At 48.7% G+C, this 22,025-nt stretch overlaps 1 protein-coding gene across 12 annotated transcripts in view; it reads right to left on the bottom strand.

Moving 5' to 3' along the window:
* The window catches only part of TSPOAP1 (TSPO associated protein 1), a 55,653-nt gene that overhangs the window by 7,190 nt on the left and 26,438 nt on the right, over positions 1–22,025 (bottom strand). For 4 of the 12 annotated variants that reach the window (XM_088066090.1, XM_088066084.1, XM_088066092.1 and 1 more), the window contains 16 exons: positions 21,971–21,991; positions 18,591–18,774; positions 18,073–18,293; positions 17,130–17,239; positions 15,228–15,337; positions 13,016–13,831; positions 12,362–12,513; positions 10,631–11,197; positions 9,251–9,550; positions 8,801–8,977; positions 4,944–6,059; positions 4,212–4,338; positions 3,909–4,060; positions 3,312–3,474; positions 1,052–1,123; positions 657–692 (listed from right to left, as the gene is read on the bottom strand). In XM_088066090.1, the coding sequence (XP_087922216.1) occupies positions 657–692; positions 1,052–1,123; positions 3,312–3,474; positions 3,909–4,060; positions 4,212–4,338; positions 4,944–6,059; positions 8,801–8,977; positions 9,251–9,550; positions 10,631–11,197; positions 12,362–12,513; positions 13,016–13,831; positions 15,228–15,337; positions 17,130–17,239; positions 18,073–18,293; positions 18,591–18,774; positions 21,971–21,991 (4,324 nt within the window). Of the gene's footprint in view, positions 1–656; positions 693–911; positions 972–1,051; positions 1,124–3,311; positions 3,475–3,908; positions 4,061–4,211; positions 4,339–4,943; positions 6,060–8,800; positions 8,978–9,250; positions 9,551–10,630; positions 11,198–12,361; positions 12,514–13,015; positions 13,832–15,227; positions 15,338–17,129; positions 17,240–18,072; positions 18,294–18,590; positions 18,775–21,970; positions 21,992–22,025 lie in introns of those variants that run through there. The other 8 variants (XM_088066095.1, XM_088066085.1, XM_088066086.1 and 5 more) reach the window with 8 other exon arrangements.

Below are 22,025 nucleotides of genomic sequence, written 5' to 3'. Positions count from 1 at the left end.
GAATGTTTTACTTTACATTTCCTATTTACACACACACACACACACACACACACACACAGAGGACAGCTGCCTCTTTACAGTGTCTTGAAAGGACATTTCTCCTCCCACCACACAATGTTCTGTTATTAAGCTACAAAATTTGTCCTCCAAGGTCCAGGGACCAGCACACAGGGAAGCTCAGGCCTTGCCATCCACAATCTCCTTCTTGCTCTGACTCATCACCTACAGACCTGCCCTGAGCTTACAAAAGCCAAGTCTGGTGCTACAGAAAACACACATTCATGGATTTTAACCCTGCTTTGGGTCAGCACTGGATGGGCTGGCAAAGGGTTTGCAAATTGCCTCTCTGGATATCAACAGATTACGCACCTCAGCAGAGGGAGCAGCCTCTCAGGGCCCCTTGGATCACGGGGACTACAGCATGTGACGAGTGAGAGATTGCCCTGCTCTTCCCACAGCACAACGGGTGCGCTCCCCCTGCAAGCACCCCCTGCTCAACCAAAACATTCTGCACCCACCACTGAACAAAAAGAACTAAAACCTTTCGTTCCAGTGCTCTGAAGCAGCACCACAGGGTGTCACACTGGCCACTGAACACAAAACACATCTGTAATTCGATCATGCATCAGCTACTCCCCCGTAAAAGCAATTCTCACCGGGCTGAGACTTGCACTCCTGTTTGTCCAGCCCTGCTGGGGGAAGAAAATGCCTCATCAGTACGAGCTCATCTCCAACAGTGACCACATGACACAGCTGACAAACAGTAAAAAGAACACCAAGACAGCAAACAACAGAAGCAAACTGTTCATGCAACTCAAAGTCTACACCAGTAACCAGGACTCAGGAACGTAACAAGAAGCAGAAGTCAAGCTCCAAACTATAAAAGACATCACTGTTGTTAAAAACTTAACACCAGCACAGGGATGGGCTCTCTTTCCACTTCCTAGCAGTCGTACAAACATCTGAGGGTCCTGAAAGCAAGTAGTAAAAATTCAATGCAGCCTGTAATCCTACAACAAAAACCAAAGAGGAAGCAGTGGGTGACACAGACCTTTCTTGGAGCGTCTGGGTTTTGGAGGAGGGACGGTTTGGCGGCGTGGAGGTGGAGAAAATGTGCCATTTCCTTAATAAAAACACCAAAAAAGCAAATAAATAGACAAGAGAAACAGACAGTGAATGGAAAGTGAGAAGCATCTTGAATAGTGAACAGGGGACAGAGGAGATGACATGCCTCCCCTGGGAGGCTGACAACAGGATTTCTGTGGCCAAAGCCCTCCGGGCCTCATATGTGGACTCAGATGAGGCATGATCCACATCCCAAATACACAGAGAAATCCACACTATACTTATGCCTTTTAGACACTCCACAGCTCAAAGCAGACAGACTTTGCTGCTCCTTAGCTTTCAGAAGCAGCACCATAAGGACAAAATAAAACCTTGTACCATTAACACCTTAAAAATCTCAGGTCTCTAGCTAAAGCTTCTGCACCTGAGCAGGGTCAGGACTGGATGAAATCCCAAATGAACCTGCGGAGTGCCCAGACCAACCCCTCCAAGGCATTTCCTTAGTTACAAGGCTGTGATAGGGGTTTTATGGCAGCAGGAAAACAGCAGAGATACAGCCAGCCCAACTACCAAGGAATCAGAGAATCACTACTCTTGGAAGAAGACCTTGAAGACCATCAGGTCCAACCTGCACTTGACTACCCCTCCTGGCAGGGAGTTGTGCAGAGCCAGAATTTCCCCCTGAGCCTCCTTTGCTCCAGGCTGAGCCCCTTCCCAGCTCCCTCAGCTGCTCCTGGGGCTCCAGCCCCTTCCCAGCTCTGTTCTCTTCCCTGAACATGCTCCTGACCCTCACTGTCCTTGCCAAGAGAGGCCCAAAACTGACCCAAGGATTTGAGGTGTGTCCCCACCAGTGTCAAACCTACAGTCCCTCCGTGCACACACATCTTATTGACTACCACCACCTTCCTCCAAACTTTCAAAGCCGTCATTAATGAAGTCCTTTACCTTTCCAAGACTGGGCAGTGGGGCAGGGCAGAGAGAGCCTTGTGTACCCACAGAGGGACACAGGCCACCACAGGCATCCAGCCATCTCTGGCATATACACAGGAGAAAGAGTATGGATATGAAAAACACCTTATTCAAATCTCCTCTCCTCAGACATGGGAGAGGCCAAAGGACAAACACATTCAAGAAATCACACAGTGAAATTCCCTGTGCTCCTCAGGGTCAACTTTCCAGGGATCAACATTTAGGAGCTGGGCACTGTCAGCCCCTCAGAATCATGGAATGGTTTGGGTGGGAAGGGACCTCAAAGGTCTGTTAGAGCTGGATACCAAGTCTCCCTCCATGGAAAAAGGAACAAATTGGATCGCTTATTTTTTTCCTTGAGTTTTTTTTATTTTTAGGTTGATTTGGGTTTTTTTCCCAGCTCAGGCAATGTCAGGGTTTATCTCTGCCATGACCAACACTTGTGCAGTTTTCCACTGCTGAACTGGCAGAGAAACAGGGAGCAGCAAAAGCAGGAATATCGTGGTGTTTTAATAAGTGGAGCAGATCCAACAATTGGCACTGGCAGTAGAGGGTGCACAGAGGAGTGCAGGATGAGAGGTGGGAGACAAAAGGGACAGGCACTGGAACACAGCTATTCACAGCAGGGGCAGCTCACAGCCACTGAGCCTGACTCAGCCTGAGCTGCACATCCCAGGGCTGCTCCCTCTCCTCTCTGGGTGTGAGTGGGAAGGAACAGGAAAGCCTCAGCAGTGCACAAAGCACTGACCACACAGTTCAGGGAGTAAGAAGGAACCCAACCACCAGCTCCTTGTACACTCCTGTCTGCCTACCTTGCTGTCTCACACCTTTCCTCCCCCTTCCCCATCTCCATTCCCAAGTCACAGGTTCTCTCACCCAAGAGAAGGGTGATGCCAAGAGTTCAGTCACAGGCTTTCAAAACAAGGGAGAGAACAGAGTGAAAACTTCTGCTCACATACTTCAGCTGCTCTTCAAACGCTTCTGTTTCCCTGTCCCTAGTGAGGCTCATCCTCACTTTGTGCTGAATTCACACACCTCAAGCCCAGGAGCAGCTGCAAAAGCTGCAGCAGAGTCAGGGATGAACGGAGAGCTCGGAACGCCCACATCCAGCCAGATCCCCCTGCTGTGGAGCAGCCACTAAACCAGGCTGCAGATCCAGGGACGGCCCTCCAGACGGATTTGGTGGCTGCACTGGCCACACACAACAGCAGGACTGAGCTTCCAACATTCCAGCAAAGAAGCCACAGGGGCAGGGCACACACAGACACACACAGTACCTGGGCTCTCCGTGTTGGCAGGCAGGAACCCCTGCTTTAGGAGCTGCTGCTTGAGCTCACTGCTCTCCACAGGGACTTCTGACACCATGTTGCATGGAATGTATCCCTCCCTTCCAGCACATTCCCCCCTATAAAAACCATCAGCATCCTTGTCTCCACAAACCTGCAAAGGAAAAATAGACTGTTTATGCTGCAGGGACTGAGCTGCACAGAGAAAGAATCATGGAATATCCTGAGTTGGAAGGGACCCACAAGGATCATCCAGCCCAGCTCCTGGCCCTGCACAGACACCCCAAAAATCCCACCCTGTGTATCCCTGGCAGCGCTGTCCAAACGCTCCTGGAGCTCCGGCAGCCTCGGGGCCGTGCTCATTCCCTGGGGAGCCTGGGCAGTGCCAGCACCCTCTGACCTTTCCCTGATATCTGATCTAACCCTCCCTGACACAGCTCCAGCCATTCCATAAGGTCACCACAGAGAAGGTATCAGCATCTGCCCCTCTACTTCCCTCATGAGGAAGGTGCAGACCTCCCAAGGTTTATGCTGCCCCTGGAACACCAGACAGATCCATAGAGCAGGAGATGTTCACTAAGTTCTTACTTTCAGGATCTGCCCCTCCTTGAATGGGAGCTCCTCTTCTGCCGCATCAGGGTTAGGGGACATGGAGACAGGATCGTAGTCAAAGAGAGCCACGAAGATCCGAATGCTGTCATCTCTGCCGGAGCTCTCGGGAGCAGTGCTCCTTGGAGGGCCTGTGCACAGAGGGGACACAGCACAGAGAATGTCAGCCCTGCCACTGCCCCTGCCCTGTATGGCCCAGGCACTGCCTGCCAGCCTCTCCCCAGCCATTTCCAGGAGCTTCCATCTCTCCTGCTGCCCACCTCTCTCCCCGTACCTGCTCACCTGGATTAGAGAACAAAGGTTTCTGCATTTGGCTTCTTCTTACACCCTTGCTCCGTCTCCTGCTAGGAGCCTGCCAGGTGGCTGTGCCAGGCGGCTCTGGGCCCTTGGAATCTTTATGACTGGATGCCTGCAATTGGAACCACCAGAGAATTAGTAACAGCCTCTGCCTTCCAACTCCCTGAACAGCGCTCGGCCCAAACGCACTCCACAAAGAGCAATGCCTCCAAATGCAACATTCCTCTTCAGGGACACTCTAGAGCTGGAAAGACCAAGGGAGCTGGAAAACAGAACTGAGGACGGGCAGGTGCCCTGCCAGGCACTAGTGATGAACCCCTTGGCGAGGGTGAAGATGCAGGAAAGGGCATTTCAAGGGGAGGCAACATTACAGTCAGCATCTACACAAAGATTTCACCAATCAGCTTATTGCACCAGGGATTTTCATTTGGATCTCACACCCTCCTGCCATGGGGAGGGAGACCCAGCGTGAAAAGGAATACTGCATCGGTGACACTTGGTCAGGGAGCAGGAAAAGCAGAAGCAGCTACTACAAGAAAAGCCACGGAGCAGCACAGAACTACAGAATCTCTTAGATATTCTTCCAGACAATCCTAGAGGAGGGTCCTTTCTCTGGACAACACTGAACAAAGCAAGATACAGGCAGGCCAGGGAAGCAGAGGGAAGCCAGCACCACTGCAAGCTGCTTCAAAGCCAGAATAGCAAAAGTCACCCAACCCTTCTGTGCAAGGAGGTGCTACGTATCCCCTTCGAAGAATGTTCGAGCCTCCTTCTCCAGCCAGGTGACTTACAGTCCAGCTCCCAGCCCTGCTCCTCAGAACTGCTCTCACACCTTGGGGCTTCCTTCTCCCGGCAGAAGAACTGTAGGTGCCCGGCCCACTCCATACCCTGCTCTTCCATCATCTCTAGCCTGGTCAGGTCCCTTCTGCCACCCGGGTGGGCAACCTCAGACTGACTGGAGCAATCACTCCAGTCTCCCTGGCAGCTCTGGGACCTCTCTGGCCACAGCCTGCTCTCTGGGGAGGATGCACAGGTTGAATCCTGATCATCTTCGGAGTCATATTCGATGTCTATTTCCAGGCTTCTGGGGCTGGGGCCGTGCGTTGCCATCACAGCAGGTTCTGCCCCCCCAGCTCCTACTGCTCTTTGGGCTTTTTTCTGTAAGGTGCCTTGTCTGGCCCGGCTGTACAAATCCAACCCCTCCTTCCCACCGGCACTGCTGACAACATTCAGCTCCTCCCTGAGACTGGGAGCTCTGTATAACCCGCTCCCCATCTGGCTGCAGTTGCCCAGCAGACGACTGCAGTGCTCTGTTGGATCACTCTGTCTCTTCCTACTTATCTCAGGCCGACTGCGGATCTTCTCTCGATAATTATTTCCCTTCTTCTTGCCCCAAGAGGGACTTGTCCCACTCCCAGACCTTGGATCGTTCTCCTGATAGCCCCAGTTCCAGTGTGCCTTCTTCTGACTGAAAGCCAGCGGGCTAAAGGCAGGATTTGCATGGTCAGCATCCGCTCTGCTCTCCTTAGCACCGTGCTCCCCCTGCGGAGTCTGAGCATACACATCCACGGAGCTGTTACTCCTATCTTCCTTCAGAAATGGCTCCTTGCTGTTGGGTGGTTTCTCTGTTCTTCCTGAATGATAGGCCTGTGTTTCCAAGGAGTCTTGAGGGTCTGTCTTTTCTTCTGTAACACCCTTCTCATCTTCATCTTCATCCTCATCCTCAGTCACTTCAGGGATGCTGAACAACTTCTTGCTGTGGTTCTTCTGAAGCGGGAGCTCCAGGATCCTCTCCAGAATCTCCTCATCGCTGTCAGTATCACAAAGATCCATCTGTACCCAGACCCCGAGAAAAGCCACAGCCAGGACAAGCAAAGGAAAAAAGAAAGGAAATAAACATTAAAACAAGAGGCAAAGTGACCCTGATTCCCTCCCAGTAGAGCAGGATGGAGCTGTGGCTGCAGCAAAGCAAGGGGAGGGGGCAGAGGGAGCGATGGATCTTCTGGCAAAAGCAATCGATGAACCAGCAATGTGGCAGGAAGCGAGGAAGGCAAATGCATGGAAGAGCTCCCTCCCAGCCCCTCCACCTGCAGCACCTCTCATCCTGCCACAGGAACGATGATTCCCCATGGCTTGGCACCCTCGGGCTGGGATGGGGGCAGGAGAGACGCTGTCCCTCCATGGAAGAGCTGAGTGGGCTCTTCTGTCCACAGGGCTGAGCCTCAGCCTGTGCTCACCCACGGAGCCGCGGGTCCCCCTCAGCTCTGTCCCCTCCCTGGAGCACAGGGAATGGCCCTGTGCTGCAGGACACCCCTTGAAGATGTTGCTGCCTAGGCCCTTCCCATCTCCCAGCAAATGCCACCCTACTGCAGGTTCCTGTCTGCAAATCCAGGAGCAGAGTTCCCACTAAAACAAAGGAAAACCTTTTACCTCAAAGGACCACAAAGACATGAATTTCGCTTGCAGATGGGTGAGAGCCTACCAGGTTACAGAAAATTTTGGGGATGGCACTGCTGAATTTTAAAATTTGTTATGGATCAACTGTAGAATTTATAGGTCTATCTCTTATTACATTAGTGCTAACATAAAAGGTAAAAGCCCAGGTGCACAGTGTCGTTTTGGTAGGAAGATACCTCTGGAGGTCTCTTGTTCAACTTCCCTGACAAGTTACATCATTTTGTGTTCTAAAGGCACTTACAAATCATGTGTAGCTACTGATATTTTAAACTACAGCCATGAGCAGGTCTGTTCAGAGATAATTAAAGACTGAACCACAGTGTGGGAGAAACAAAGGCAGTTGCAAGCTGCCTACTGATAGATTCCAACCTCTGTATAGCTTTTTCCAAGCAAAAGTTGGTCTTGAATTATATTTAGAACTGGTTGAAGGGGCCTCCAGAGGTCTCCAGTTCAGTTCCCTATTGCAGCAGGACTGCTGCCAACAATAAATCTATGTCTTTGCTTAAATGAGGTTTGAAAACATCAGAGAATGGACATCCTGAAACCTCTGGGGACCAGTCCCAAGGCTGCACTGCCTTCCTAGGAAAGAGGTTTGAACTCATCTCTAACATGAACATCCCAAACAACAGCTCATGATTTTTGCCTGTTTTAATGTATCATCTCCCAGAAACAAGAAGACTTTGTCACTCATCCCTTTAACCATCATGCAAATAGTTATAGGCAGTTACAAAATCTCCCACTCAACTCCTCTAGACCAAACACCCCTCAATTATCTCAAACTCTCCTTACAGAATACATCCCCAAGGCTCCTGCCTTGTTAGCACCCTTTAGCAATATGGAGAATTCATAAATACAACCATAAAATAAGTTCAGTAAGACTTCTTTCAGCTGTTTGCAAATTTGTGGCTTCTGCTTTTGAGTTTTAATATAATAAATTGTTTCAGCAATTAAACAACTTATTTGAGGATAAACATTTTAAAAGCAGTACCCCTCCGAGTTCTCATCCTCTGAATCCTGAAAGAGTTGGCTGAGGAGTCTTGAGGTAACAGAAAATTTAGTTAAATATGTAGAATCCAGCCCTATTCCAGTCACATCCCTTTAAATCCATAAGGCAGTAATGGGAGCTCTGTGCCCTAAAGCTTCCTGCCCCTCATGTCCTCTCCCAATTCAGCATCTCGTCACCCTCACTCTGTCACTGCCAGCACAGAAAACAATCACTTCATCCAGTCAAGAACCACCAGTTTGTTCAGCTCAACGGGACATGAGCAGGGTTTGGCAGCAGCCACACAGGGCACCATCAACTACAGATGTTCTTCAGTCACATGAAAAACAAAAGAAAGGGTGCTTTCTTGCCATCCAGGCGTATCACATTTCCTGCAGAGCTTTTTAATTTCCCAGTCTCTCATCCTCAGTGCTTTCCCTCATGGACATTCATCCCAACTGATGTCATCTGTATGCTTACACACCAGTTGCAGGCCAGGCAGTTGAAATCACATTCCCACAAATGCATTCAGACCAGATTTACCTCTTTGAGCATGAATTAAGCTGGTCACTAACAGCTCAGCTCAGGCAGGATTTCATCCCTTACAGCATTTGAACTGCAAAGCCACAACTCTGCTCCTACATGCCATCCCTGGCTACAGAAAGCATCAAGGCCTAAGCCAAATAATCACAGAATCAGGGAATATCCCGAGCTGGGAGGGACTGCAAGGACTGAGGCCAGCTCCTGGCCCTGCACAGGACACCCCAACAATCCCACCCTGTGCATTGACTGTTTCCTGGTTACTATCTGTGTTAAGAACTCAACCAATACCATTGATTTTAACCCTGGATTTTAAACATTAAAAACATTAAACATTAAAACCCCTGTTTTTTAGACATTAAACATCACATTGTGTGTTTTTTCCAACCAATTAAACCCTGACTCCATTCATTACAAACCAATACCTCTCCCTCTCCCAAAGAACTTGTGTTTTTACTACCTTGAGCCAACACTGGGAGTAAAAGCAGAGCAGCAGGACCTCAGGAAAGGCTCAGCCCAGCCCCTCCTCCTGTGAGTTGATGGCATGGGATGGCTGCACCGGCGCTCCCCGCAAGCAGCACTCAGGACAAGTTACCTTTTCCCCATTCTCCTGGGAACATGGCTCTCTCTGGTCCCATTTCTTCCCTTCTAGAGCATCTGAAGACAGCTCTTCTTCCTCCTCTTCCAAAATATCTGAAAGGTCAGAACTCCGGTTGTGCTCAGTGAAAAGCGTCAACTGTCGGCGGCCCATTTCCGACAGTTTTTCTTCTTGCTGTTGAAAAGCAAAACACATTTTCTCAGTTGTCCCAGACTATTTCAGCAACAAAGGAGCATTTTTCCTTTCTCTGAGCACACACACAGCTCAGGTGTGGTAGGAAAGGAAGTGGGCAGCACCCAAGGGAGTGGGTCAGGTGTGGACACACACAGACATCAGTCTCACTTGACAGCCTGCAGAACAACACTGCCTAAGGCTGGGAAACTCAGGAGGTCAAGCACAGTTCACATCCGTCCATGGGCACACACATTCAACCAAGGTTAAACAAACCTCTCTTTTCACTCTGGACATTTCTTTCATCACCTCCTTGCCAGAAGACAACCTCAGGAAGTCCTGGCAGCTGCTCCCACTCATGTTTCCATCTTGAAAGGTGTCCTGCGTGGCCCCAGCCTGGCTGGGGGAGGACGCAGGCTCTGGCTTCAGGTGCTTCTCTGCCTCTCTCTCCGTGTCAGCACTGGGACCTTTGGGTGCCTCCTCCACAGAGCACACGTGGCAGGTTTCTGTCTGGAGCTTCACCCCACTGTCCGTCGGGCTTCCCAGCTCTGGTAGTCTGGTTCTTGACTGCTCCATCTGGGAAACAAACCAACAGTGAAATCAAGGGGACGTGTCTCAGACTACTTATGCACCAAAAATGAGTCCTACGACCCCAAATTATTTTGACTCTCTGATGTGTTCTTTGCTGTAGGGTTATGAATGTTTTGGCAGGCAATTTGCAGCTGGGAATGTTGGCCAGCCCTGGAACAAACCCCTCCCTATCCTCAGGTCCCACGTGGGTAAATGTGGGTAAATGAATCCAGCAGTTGACCCGATGCACTGAGCTGCAAATGACCAGGAGCTGATCACTGATCTTGGACTCAACATCTCAGTTCTTCTGGGTATCGAGCTGGTCTTTGGGCTTGCACCCACCATGCCACTGTTGCTTCAGCAATTCTCAGAAGTCTCAGCCTATCTCTGAGCCTTCACAAGGACACGCTGCCATGATTAATAAAGCTGTGCTGAATTTAACAGTTTGAAACACTCCAGTGAGTTCTGATGTCAGAAGTCAGAATGGGAAATAGATCCTTTTCCCTTATGTAATATATCCCACATCAGGAGAGCCCGCTTCCCCATGGTCACAGAGAAATCATTTACTATCATTATATAGTAATGCTCTCAGACATCCTCACCACTGTCCTAAAAGAGCTCTGAAAGGACTCACTCACCCTACTGGGAATTCCACCTGGAATTTCACTCACCCACTGGAAACTCCAAACAGCCAGTGTCACAACAGTTTGCCAGTTCTGCAGCCATGGCTGCCTTGCTCTGCTCTCCACTGAGGTGCTCTACCACTGTCTTGTACAAACCCACCAGACTGGAGAAGGTCCCTTCAAGTCAGAGCACAGCAATGCCAGACTAACATGGGAACATCTTTTTAACCTTTTAACACTGCAAATTCTTCCTTTCCTCACTCTGTTCCTCATCTGCTAGCAAACAGAATCAAGCTGCATCTTCCAGCCAAGATTCCCTGACAGTTTGCCACTGCTGGATGATGGCCCAGAGGCAACACTGTGTCACAGAAGGGGGCTCAGGAGCATCTTGTCCCACTCCCCAGAAAGGATTCCCTGCCCTTCCCTGCACAACTGGCACTGGGCAGGAGATGTAAGCACTTACCTGCAACTCTGTCCCTTCAACCAGCTGTTGCAATCCCGGTTCCTGGGAAGGGCCAGGCTCCGTGCCCCGCCCTGGGAACGCTGTGCCAGCTTGCTGGGGAGGCACACTGAGGCATTTCTTGTCTCCCACAGTGTCCAACCTCTGTGGGGAAGTACCTGGAGCCTGCACCAAGGAAGCACATGGGGAGGGGAGGTGTGGTGGGGAAGAGGCTTTCTCTGTCAGGGGCCGTGCGGAGCCAGCAGGGCTGGAGGATGGGTCAGTCAATTTGGCATCTGAGCTCTCAGCAGGAATTTTCTGTCGGAGTGTGGGTGTGTGCTGTGGGCTGCAGGCAGGCAGTGAGGCCCTGGGGCCCCCCCGGGGCGGTCTGGAGGGGACAGTGGTGCACACAGGGGAAGTGCAGTGGGAGGATTCCAGCAGGACGGAGGAAATCTGGGCTGGAACCGAATCCACGGACTCCCCATACTGAGACATTGTCCTCACAGAAACCTCACGGCACACCTGGAACATCTGAAGCTGGGACAAGTCCACCAGGACACTCCCAGCTGTTGGAGAAGTAACTTCTATCACCTGTAAGCAAAAGAACAGGAAGGAATTGTTTATTGTGCACAGCTCAGCCCTTCTGAGAAGAACAATTCCCGACCCCCAAAGTTAAGACAGAACCCAAAGCTCTGGAGAGCAGCTGTGCAGAATTCCCACCCTTCTGCACAGTATCTGGGAAGAATGAACAGTTAAAGAGAAATCTGAGAAACTGAACAGTCTGCAAAAAATTAATATATTCACTCCTACTCCAGATTTTAACCCTCCTTGTTTCCTAAGCTTTGAAGAGCTTTTCCCTTTTTGTAGGCAGCTCTTTTGACTACTTTCCCAGACACCTCCTTTTTCTGACCCATGAAGATGAAAAAGCATTTCCACAACAAAAGAGCAATTATCCAACACAGCATCATTCTGGTCTGCACTGTGCTCCTTCACTGTGCTCCTGGATGTTCTGTATCAGTAACAGCACTGAACCCTGGGATGTTTGTGTGTTAAAACCATTGAATGGTTGGGTTGGAAGGGATCTTAAAAACCATCTCAATCCAGCCCCTGCCATGGGCAGGGACACTTTCCACGTGGAGCACCCCAGGTTGCTCCAAGCCCTGCCCAACCTGCCCTGGGACACTTCCAGTGCTGGGGCAGCCAAAGCTCCTCTGGACAATCTGTCCCAGGGCCTCATTACCCTCACAGGGAACAATTTCTTCCCAATATCCCATCTAACCCTGCCCTGTGGCAGTGGGAGGCCATTCCCTGTGTCCTGTCCCTCCATCCATTGCCCAAAATCCCTCTCCAGCTCTCCCAAAGCCCCATTAGGCTCTGGAAGGAGCTCTAAGGTCTCCCTGGAGCCTTCTCCAGGTGAACACCCCCAGCTCTGCCAACCTGGATCTAGAGCAGAGGGGATACAGCCCTTGAAGCATCTCCATGGCTTCTTCTGGACTCACTCCAGCAACTCCACATGTTGGGGGCCCCAGAGCTGGAGGGTCCTGCTCCAGAAGCACCTCCAAAATCTGGACAGATGTTTTTTGTGGTGTGCATCACAGAGCCCAAGCAATGTCCCTTCTCTGCTCACTCTTCTCCAGGCCAAGGACTGTCACTGTCTCCTCAGGACACCTTCCTGGATCCAGCTTTCCATGCCTTAAAGTCTTGACACTTTGTGCTACCCCTACAGCAGCCCCAGCCCCCCTGCACAGTCAGTACCTTCTGTCCATCCGCATACACGGCATACCCAGTGACCCGGACCCCATTGGAAGATCCCTCAGCATCAATGGTGACAGGTAACCAGCTGATAACCAGAATACCTGGAGAGGGACCAGCTTCTACCTGGACATCCAAAGGAGCATCAGGTGTGCCTGTGAGAGACCAAACACAATTTCCTCTTGCTTATCTGGCTACAGCATAAGGCTGAACCCTGGTTAGAATCAGAGAGCAAACTCCCAACCAGACCTGCCCCTGCAGAACTGAACTACAACAGCCAGGCCAATCCTGGGAGACAACAGACAGAACCAGAGAAAATAAGATGCTCTTGTTCTGTGAAAGCTTTAATGCACAGAAAACAGAACTTTGCAAAAATAGCTGAGGCCAAGATGCAGCAACCCTTGGAGCAAGATCATGGCAAACCATCTCTTCCCTGCCCAACCAGCTGCTCCAATCAGCAGAGAGGATGTCCTCCCAGAGCAAACGAAAGCAAAAGGGATAATCGAATTTTAAAATAAAGGAAGAAAAACATTAAAACAAAACAGTGCAGCACCTCAGGCTTTGGGGACCTAATCAATCTCGCTTCCCTTTGCCCCATGGCTTCCCAGCAAAGGGCCAGCTGAGCACAGCCTCTCCATGTGCAGAGGCCTGCGGTACCTGCTAGAGGGGTAGTGAAGTGTATCACAGCTGAGTCCTGCTCCTGTCCCTCGGGCACCTCTTCCCAAGGAGTTTTCATGGGCCGGGCCTCCAGCTTGGCCACGTACTGGGTGCTGGGCTGCAGGTTGCGGAAGGTGTACCAGTACACGCCCGGCTTGGTCACATCACACTCCTGCCCGTTGAGATACACCCCATGGCTGTAGTTGCTGTTGCAGGGAAGCCACGTCACCTCTGCTGACGTGGCTGTGACACTTCTGACTTTCAGCATCGTTGGTGCCTTGCCAAAATCCTGCCCCACAAAGAAAGTGCAGCGCAGTTTATCAGAGCTGCCGTGCGCCGTCACCGTCTGCACGGACACGCGGTAAGCCCTGCTGTGTAAATCCAGCTTTTCTATCACTGCTTTGGTCTGAAGGCCACTCTTCACGTTCTGACGTAGCTCTTCATCCACATAGATGTTGTAGCTTTGTATGTCTGGGCAGCCAGCTGGCAAAAGAGGTGGTTCCCAGCCTACAACTATGCTTCTGGCAAGCTGCTTGATAAGAGTCAGTTTTCTTGGGTAAGGCACTGCTGTGTGACTAACAGGTTCCTCCTGGTCTCCTTCTGCTCTGCTGGCCAACAGACTAATACTACTCTCTTCAATGGAGAACTCACTCTTATCTCCACTGCTGGTGCTTGCACTGACCAAACTTTTCTCCTGGTACGAGCTATGGGTGAGATCATTCAGCTCCGGAGGCAGAATCGTCATGAGGTCATCATCTGAAACTCGCTCAACAAAATTGGAGGGGACCAGCCCTCGCCGGCCATCCATCAGCTCCCCTAAACAAAAAACAGGACACCTGTTACCACTGCTCCTGCCATTGTGCCTTCCAACTCAGCTGTGAGGACTATGGGACAACATCTATGTTGGGTAGAACTGCTCTGCACTCAGGAGTGGAAAAAACCTCAGGGAGGTTATTCCTGGAAATGTTTCCTGATTTCCTAGGGCTTCCCTTGTTAGGTCCCAATGGACACAGTGAGGAAACTCACTGCTCCACACATTTCAGAGCCAGCTAAGTAAGAAGCTGGGGTGTGTCATTATCTAAAGGCTTTCTCCTTCTTCATTATCCCATTGGTTCTCATCATAGCTCTTTCACTACTTTTTTAGCCTTCCCGAGCTATGCAGATGGATGATTTTATGTCTTCTCCCAGCCATACAGATTTGGGGTTTGCAGTACTTCCTCAAGAAAGTCCATCTTCCCAGCTTTGTATTTAGCTCTGGCCTTCCATTTAGCTCCCTCCTTTCTTAACTCCTATACTAAAGGTGTCCCAAAAAGACTCGTGGGGACAATAGATACACAGCACTTGGTCTGTGCAGATCCATCAAACCATGGATGAGCAGCACAGAGGGACTGCACTGCCTTCCCCCTTCCAAACTCTACCTACAGCAAATCAACTGAAAGCAGGGAAAGCAGAAAAGGTCAATAAAGAATAACCTTTTTAAACAATAAACAAATATATAAATTATAAGCTTGGGAATAGAAAGAAAGAAAGAAAAATGAGGCAGAGCAATCACAGAGCAAGCAGTGCAACGTACATGCATTTGTCTCAGCTTTTGCAAAGCACCCCAGAGAATCAGGAACCATCACCCCTTAAGCAAGTGGCTTCACAAAGAAACCTCAGCACAAATTTACAGACCACAAATCTTGGTTTAAATTCCATCCACCTCTTAATCAACCGAGATCATGTTTGCAAAGGGGCCAAAACAGAAAGGCTGTGTGACACCAGCGAGAGTCCCAACTGCAGTTTGGGTCGATTACTGTATCCCCTCTCTGCCAAAAGAGCATGAAGCGATGGAGCCCATCACCTGCTGCAGTTCCTGGCTCACTGCAAAGAGGAAAACAGCCCATCTGCAGAAGGGTCTGAACATGTTCCTCTCCATAGTGATGAAGGAACCATATGGGGGTTGAAACCATTGGGGATGAAACCTGAAACTTGCTGAAAGTAGTGGCAAAATTTCCACTGAAATCACTAGACCTCTTAGACTAGACTTCATCTATTCATAACATAAATAAAGCTGTTTCCAACAGGATCTTCTTGTCCTTCTAACAAACTAACTATGGGCAGAAATGCTTCACCTTGAGGTTTCAAGGTTTGCTAAATTTCTCTCTCGTTTTCTGGAGAGAGATCAACTCTCCATAGCAGTTCATTCACATTTCATTTTACCAAAACACACCTTCAAAGAAGCCATCTTCATCCATGTCTCCATAGATGTAAATATATTCTCCAGCAGTCAGTGGAAGCTCTGCCTCTGGATTTTCATTAGGTCCATCAAAAGGATTGTAGCTGAAATAATTACAATTGGAAGACTTAATTTGCATAGGAACCTTCCCAGCCACACATTATAGCTGTGATGCTGATAAGCCTTCAATTCACTGGGAATGCATCCACTTTGGCAAGCAGCAAATTCCACAGACAAAGGTGAAGACTGTAGTTTACATATAAAATTATTTAATAACAGATAATTTCTGAGGAGCAGAACAGATGTCTTGTGACATCCAAAGGAAAAGGGATATAAAGATGCTGAGGGGACTGGAGCATCTCTCTGAGGACAGGCTGAGGGAGCTGGGCCTATTCAGCCTGCAGAAAGGGATTTTACCAATGCACAGGTTGATATTTAGGGTTGGTGTCAAGAGGAGGGGGCCAGATGCTTTCCACTGGTGCCCAGCAATAGGACAAGGGGCAGTGGGAACAAACAAACAGGAAATTCCACCTGAACCTGAGGAAAAACTTCCTTGAGGTCGAGCAAGCCCTGGAAGAGGCTGCATAGTGAGGTTGTGGTGTCTCCTCCCACTCTAACCCCACATTTTAAACAGCATTCCAAAAACTTCACCAGCAAGAAAATTAGAAATACACTGGTGATATAGCTTGGACTCCAGGCAGTTCTAACCTGCCTACCCAGGGATCCTCAATCAGAGGGTCTCATTTCACAGGAAAATGCCTCATGAAAAACCTTTATCTTTACAAACACCTACTGCCAATTCTTGCTCTTTACCCCTTAAAAGGGATTTAATCTTGCCAAAGCAATGTTTAACTCTCTGTAATCTGAGACCTTATGGGCCCAAGACTGACATGAAGACACTGACCACATTTGATGTGCTCCTCATAAGCACGGAATCATCCCCATTCTCTTCCTCCCAATTCCCAGTGGAAAAGCGGATGGATAGCTAATACATTGAACTGTAATGATTTGGGCTTGACCATGATGGCTCAGTGAATAGCAAGAGTTAACCAAAAAATGTGGGTTTATTTGGTGCTTTTTTTTTCCCCTTTAAAGATTACAGCCAGAGACATTGTAACCAAAAATTTCAGGAATTCTAAACTGAAATCTTCTTAATTGTTGGGATAAGATTTATTGGAGAAAACTACTTCTTGCACTATTCTGAAAAAAATAGACAATTTAATGAATATGTTAGGTTGAACTAATTTTCAACAGAGCATGATACTCAAAGTTTTGCACAGTGCTGTTCACTGAACACCAACTGAGCTTAATGTGCTTTTGTTGAGCTAAGCCTAGGTTGCACAGGAAGTGACAGATCTCAAATCATTCAATCATGGAATGGTTTGAGTTGGAAGGGACCCTAAAGCTCTTCTCATTCCACCTCCCTGCCATGGGCAGAGACACCTTCCACCACTGGGTTGCTCCCAGCCCCATCCAGCCTGGCCTTGGGCACTGCCAGGGATCCAGGGGCAGCCCCAGCTGCTCTGGGCACCCTGTGCCAGGGCCTGCCCACCCTGCCAGGGAACAATTCCTGCCCAAAATCCCATCCAGCCCTGCCCTCTGGCACTGGGAAGCCATTCTCTTCTCCTGTCACTCCAGGCCTTTGTCCCAAGTTCTTCTCCAGCTCTCCTGGAGCTCTTTATGCCCTGGAAGGAGCTCTAAGGTCTCCCCAGTGCTTTCTCTTCTTCAGGCTAGACACCCCCAGCTCTCCCAGTGTGAAAATCCCATGGAGAAATAAAATAAAAGGTCTATCATTATCCACTTGTAAGAGTGGTGAATCCTAGAGAACATTGTGAAGTGGGGAACCGTAGATAACCTGTGCAACTTCACAGAGCACAAGCACTGGCCACTCAGTACCTGTATCGAGCTAAGAACACCTGGAGCTTTGCAGGGCCTTGGTTGCCTGGCTCTGGCATGAGGGAGATGCTGTCAACATCCAGTTCTTCCATTTCGCTCGCAGTGTCCACCTAAAAATGTTAAAGATAAGGGTCTGAGTAAAGGAACACTCCTAGAGTCTGTACACAGTGAACACATCCTTTTAACTCATGCCTGGTGTCAGTCTGGCTCCTGGGCTAAGGACCATCTCTAAGAATGACTTTTTAGGTGAGGAAGTAGTAATAAGATGCAACACCTCCAAGTTGGACCTTCAGGGCTTCCAGTCAGACATCAGCAAAAACTCCCTGCCCAGGTGGGTGATACAGCCTTGGGAACAGCTCCCAGAGCTGGGGGATCTCCATTCTTGAAGAACCTGTAGCCTGAGCTCAGCAAAGCCATAGCCACACTGATCTAGAGCTGGTGACAGTCCCACTGGAGCAGGAGATTGGATGAGAGGCTCTGGAGACCTCTTCCACCCCACACATTCATAATTCAGTATGTTGATTTCTTGCTGCCTCTAAATGGTAGCTGTGCCTGTGTGCAACACAAATGTCATCCTGAACAAAGGAGCTCTGTTGGATGTTGGGGTCTTTAACTGCTTCTGTCCTCTCCAACACCTGTAAATCCCACTCCTTCTCCAAGCTCCCAGACACTGGCTAACCAGTTGTCTCTGTCATGGAGCACAGCAATATATTCAAATGATCATTACAGACATGGCATCCAAGGTAATTTCAGTATTTTCCTACAGTTTTTCTCTTGTTTACCCCATTTTCTTCAGGCAGCTGGAAGGGAATGAATACAACCTTCCTGCTGAATGCCTGTGACCTTACTGGGGAATGAATGCAACTTTACTGGTGCTCTCAGCAGTGAATTTATTCCCTTCTGGCTGGAAAGCACAGGCAGCAGACGGGACTCCCACACTGACCTCTGGAGTTGGGCAGGATTTTGGGCTATTCTGCATGGATTCAGATTTTGAAGAGCTGGACTGAGACTCTCCTTTCTTGGATTGTTTCTGAGCACTGGTGGGAGCAGCTGGGCAGCCCAAGGTGGTGTCTGGCCCCCGCTGCAATGGCTCCAGCTCATCACTCCCTTCATTGTAAATCTTCTTTGTGCTCTGGTCGGGGAGCAACCCAGGAACAGCTGACTCTGCAATAAAATCAGCTGTCCATTAGTTACAGCCACAAGCAGGATACAGGAGCAGCAACAAGCATACCAGGGAGCAGCCCAAGTCTCTACAAATGTGCTTTGTTCGGACTGGACACCTGAGCTCTCGCTGGCCACAGAAATGCCAACTTCTCTTCACAAAATGAACCAAACTTATTTACAATAGGGACAGAGATGCCAAAATTACGCTAAACATTTGCATTAGCTCCTTTAGTCCTTTCCCTTTACACAAGTATCAACCCATTTTTCAAAGCCCCATCAGGCACGTCTGACAATTACCCTTCTCCCAGAGGGGCTGCGGGGCGGAGCTGCACAGAGCAAGGGGCAGCTCTGAAGTCACCAGAGTGGAAGTGAGAAGGTTGATTTTTCCTGTTTGAAGCCGGAATTGCTGGAGTTCCTGTGACAGGAGGCTGAACTGCTCTGTCTGACTGCGACACTGGTCCTCCAGATCCTTCACCCGGGCCTGCCAAGAGAGAACAAGATGAGGAACAAACCTCTGTTGAAACACTGAGGTTCCAAACAGGATTTGCTTTTGCTGCATCTTTTCCCAGACTCCAAGGAGCTAAAGGATACTTTTAAATGCCCTGCCTAGGAACAGTCATTGGAAAGTGGCAGCCTCACACTTCTACTTATGTTAGAAAAACCGAGGCTCATCATCTCTGAGGAAGCTGACTACAAACTCCATTAGGACTTATCCCTAAAATTCTGGGTTAGAACTTCAGTATTCTCTCTCAGCCCTGCACAAGATTAGATGAGATAGGTCAGAGATAAATAAGCCTTAAAAAGATTCAAAAGGCTTTATATGGCTTTTGGACCATTACAATCACGTCTCCAAAAGGAATTGCTCTCCCAGTTTTATCCATCGCTCCAGAGGCTCAAGCAAGCCCCCAGAATCTTAACCTGATCTCCTCACCATTCCAGGCAGGACTACCAACTGTCCCTCCAGACCTTGGCTCCTCCAGGCACTAGGAAGGGCAGAGAGCACACAGACCCATGTTGCAGAACTCTCCTTTGATGTGGGAAGCCCACACGCTTTCCTCCCTGATCCTACAGGGATGATTTATTCCAGGCAAATGAATGCTGAGAAGAAAGTTACATGTCAGCAAGACGAGGTGCCAAAGAGCCTTGGGAAACACTGTGGAGAGGGAATGACACATTCCTGATAGAGAACCATTTGTATTTTCCCATATTTTCTTTTCACTGTCTCTAGAACTTCCCCTTACAAAACACGGCTGATTCCTGGCTGTCTTTACACATCCCCACATTCCCTCAGGTTGTAGGCAGATCAATTCCCAGGTGTTTGCAACTGCTCCTTCCCCTCCTCTCACTGTTTCTTGTAAGTAAGATGCACCAAAACAGATGACCACACTGCACTCTTCAAAAATTTCCATTTTACCAAATGTATTTGAAATGTTTTTTCTCCAGCCAACTAAAAAATAAATGATGCCTTGAAATATTATGTGAGACAGAAAGTCTGAGCTTTTAAGCAGCTCTAAAAATAACATTTCTGACACAGAAAAAGCTCTCTCTTTAGTCTCAGAGCAATATAAAACCTTTGTAGCTGCTCCCTAAGGATTTAGCAGGGTCATGCATTTTTATTTGACTGTGACATATCTGTTTTAGGCGTTTGAGTTTATTACTTCTTCTCTTCCCAAGTCCAAAGGTGCTCTCATGCGCTAAGGAAAGCCTGATGAAGTCTCTCAAGTTTGGCAAGAACTATCTCTGAACTGAATTCAGATGCCAGGACTAACTTCCAGATTGTCTGTGTTATCCACTTGCTCAGGATCAAGACCTTGTTTACTAAGCCACGGTGCACAGGATTCCTCTGCCATTATGAGTGCTGGAATTTACTTACAGTTTGGGTTTTTCACATAAACACTTCTCCCCCACAACATTACATCTTAACAGAGAAAAGAAACCCTCAACAGTAAGAACAGTTGCACTGGATCAAAGGAGGGCTTCCTCAAGTCCAACATCCATCCCTGATCCCACCTTGGGACAGAGCCTACAACAACAGACAGGTACAGAATGACTGCAGCACCAGAGGGGGATTTCCTGTCTTCTCTGGAGATATGAGCCAGCAGATGCATCTGGATATTGTGTTTAATAGCATCATAATAGTACCTCGTCCTGTAAATTCATAAACCACAGTTTAAATCCATTTACACTGGCAGCCAAGACAACAGCCCAGATAATTCACATTTTAATTCTAAGACACTTAATTAGTCAGGTGTCTTTTCAATCTGTTATTCCAAACAACATACAAACACGCCTTAAATACTACTGCCACATGATACACAAGGTGTACTTCTAGCAGCTACTTGCAGGGGACTGCACACAGCTGGGAAGCAGCAGGTTTCCAGGACAGTGTTGGGAGGCAGGAGGATAAGAAAGAGAAGGCCCAAGGACATGGCCAGGAAGTTCAGGGGACTAGCAGGAATCAAACTCCAGACACAGACAAGATTTCTGTGTCTAAGCCCAACCCCAAGGGGGGAGAAAGAGTAGTCTCCCACAACAGGGACTGGACTTCCAGAAGAGGCTGCAAGAGCAGGAACAGAGCTTGGTGGGGTCAGTTTAACCACCAACTCACACACCCAACCAACACCAGTTCAGCCCCATCTTCTAAGACACTTCTCCACTTCTCCAGCTCATGGTCTCCTTTCAGATGTCCCTTGCTCCCTTTCTCCATATCTTCTGCTATGTACTTTTGAGATCAGAGAATCCCTATCTTTCTAGAAGGGAATTCTATAGGTGTGCAGTCCAAGCACTTTTAGCACTTGCTAAAAGCAGGGCAGATGTCAAAGGAATTAAAGGAACAGCCATAACCACATCATTGTGAGCACAACTTCTATAGGATGTCAGCATACCCCAATTAAGTCCTTTCCTGAGAGTTCCCATCACTTTACTGCTTTTTTGACTAACTTGTGGCTGACATTTTTTTTAAAAATCCCCTACCTCCAACCCTGCACCTCCTGTGCCAGCAGGGAATTCTGAGCCCACCACTGGGCATGTTTAGTCCCTGTTCTCTCTCCTCCACGTGCCTTTGCACAGTCAGTGTCATCTGCATTTCATCTCCCCATTCCTCCTGAGATTTCTGCCAGATCGGAAGGATTTAAAGAAGCTTTCTATCAGCTACAAACCTCAGCACTTCTAAATCAGCCTTCTTTCCAAACCACCTGTGAACAGGCCAGCTAGCACAGCTCCCAGGCTGGAACTTCATTAGTTACCACCTCTTCTGGGATTATCCACAATCTCTGTTTCCCATCTTCCACCCAATTACAAAGCCAGCAGGACCCGTCTTCTTCTCCATGACACTCATCTGCAACGGTGTCACCACTGCCTTTGGGGTTTGAAGGAAACATTTCACTCTTGGACTGCAAAGATACTTAATTGTGAAGAAGGAGCACAGTTGGACAATTCTAAAAATCTGAAAGTGCCAAAAAAAGTGAGCTCCTAATTCTAATTGGTCAAGAAAGCAAGGCACTTAAAGAGAAAAGCAGCTGCTCCATCAAACTCATAGTGGGAGCTCCTCTAATTTATTTCTTGGCAGTAACACTCTTGCAATCTTTTCCAGAGTATAGTTAAAATAAGAATACCAAGCAACTGTCAAAGTCAGAACAGAGGGGAAAATGTCCTGTTTGACAGCATTAAAGCAGTACCTGCATGCAATCCAAAGTACTCTGGGAGCAAGAAGAAAAGCAAGAAGAGATATCA

The sequence above is a fragment of the Pseudopodoces humilis genome, chromosome 23 (assembly GCF_049639895.1).
Source record: "Pseudopodoces humilis isolate 2021_Gansu_Grassland_sample_001 chromosome 23, ASM4963989v1, whole genome shotgun sequence".
NCBI classification, from domain to species: domain Eukaryota; kingdom Metazoa; phylum Chordata; class Aves; order Passeriformes; family Paridae; genus Pseudopodoces; species Pseudopodoces humilis.
The sequence above is the reverse complement of the archived record's forward strand: the minus strand, read 5'-3'. Positions and strand labels throughout refer to the sequence as shown.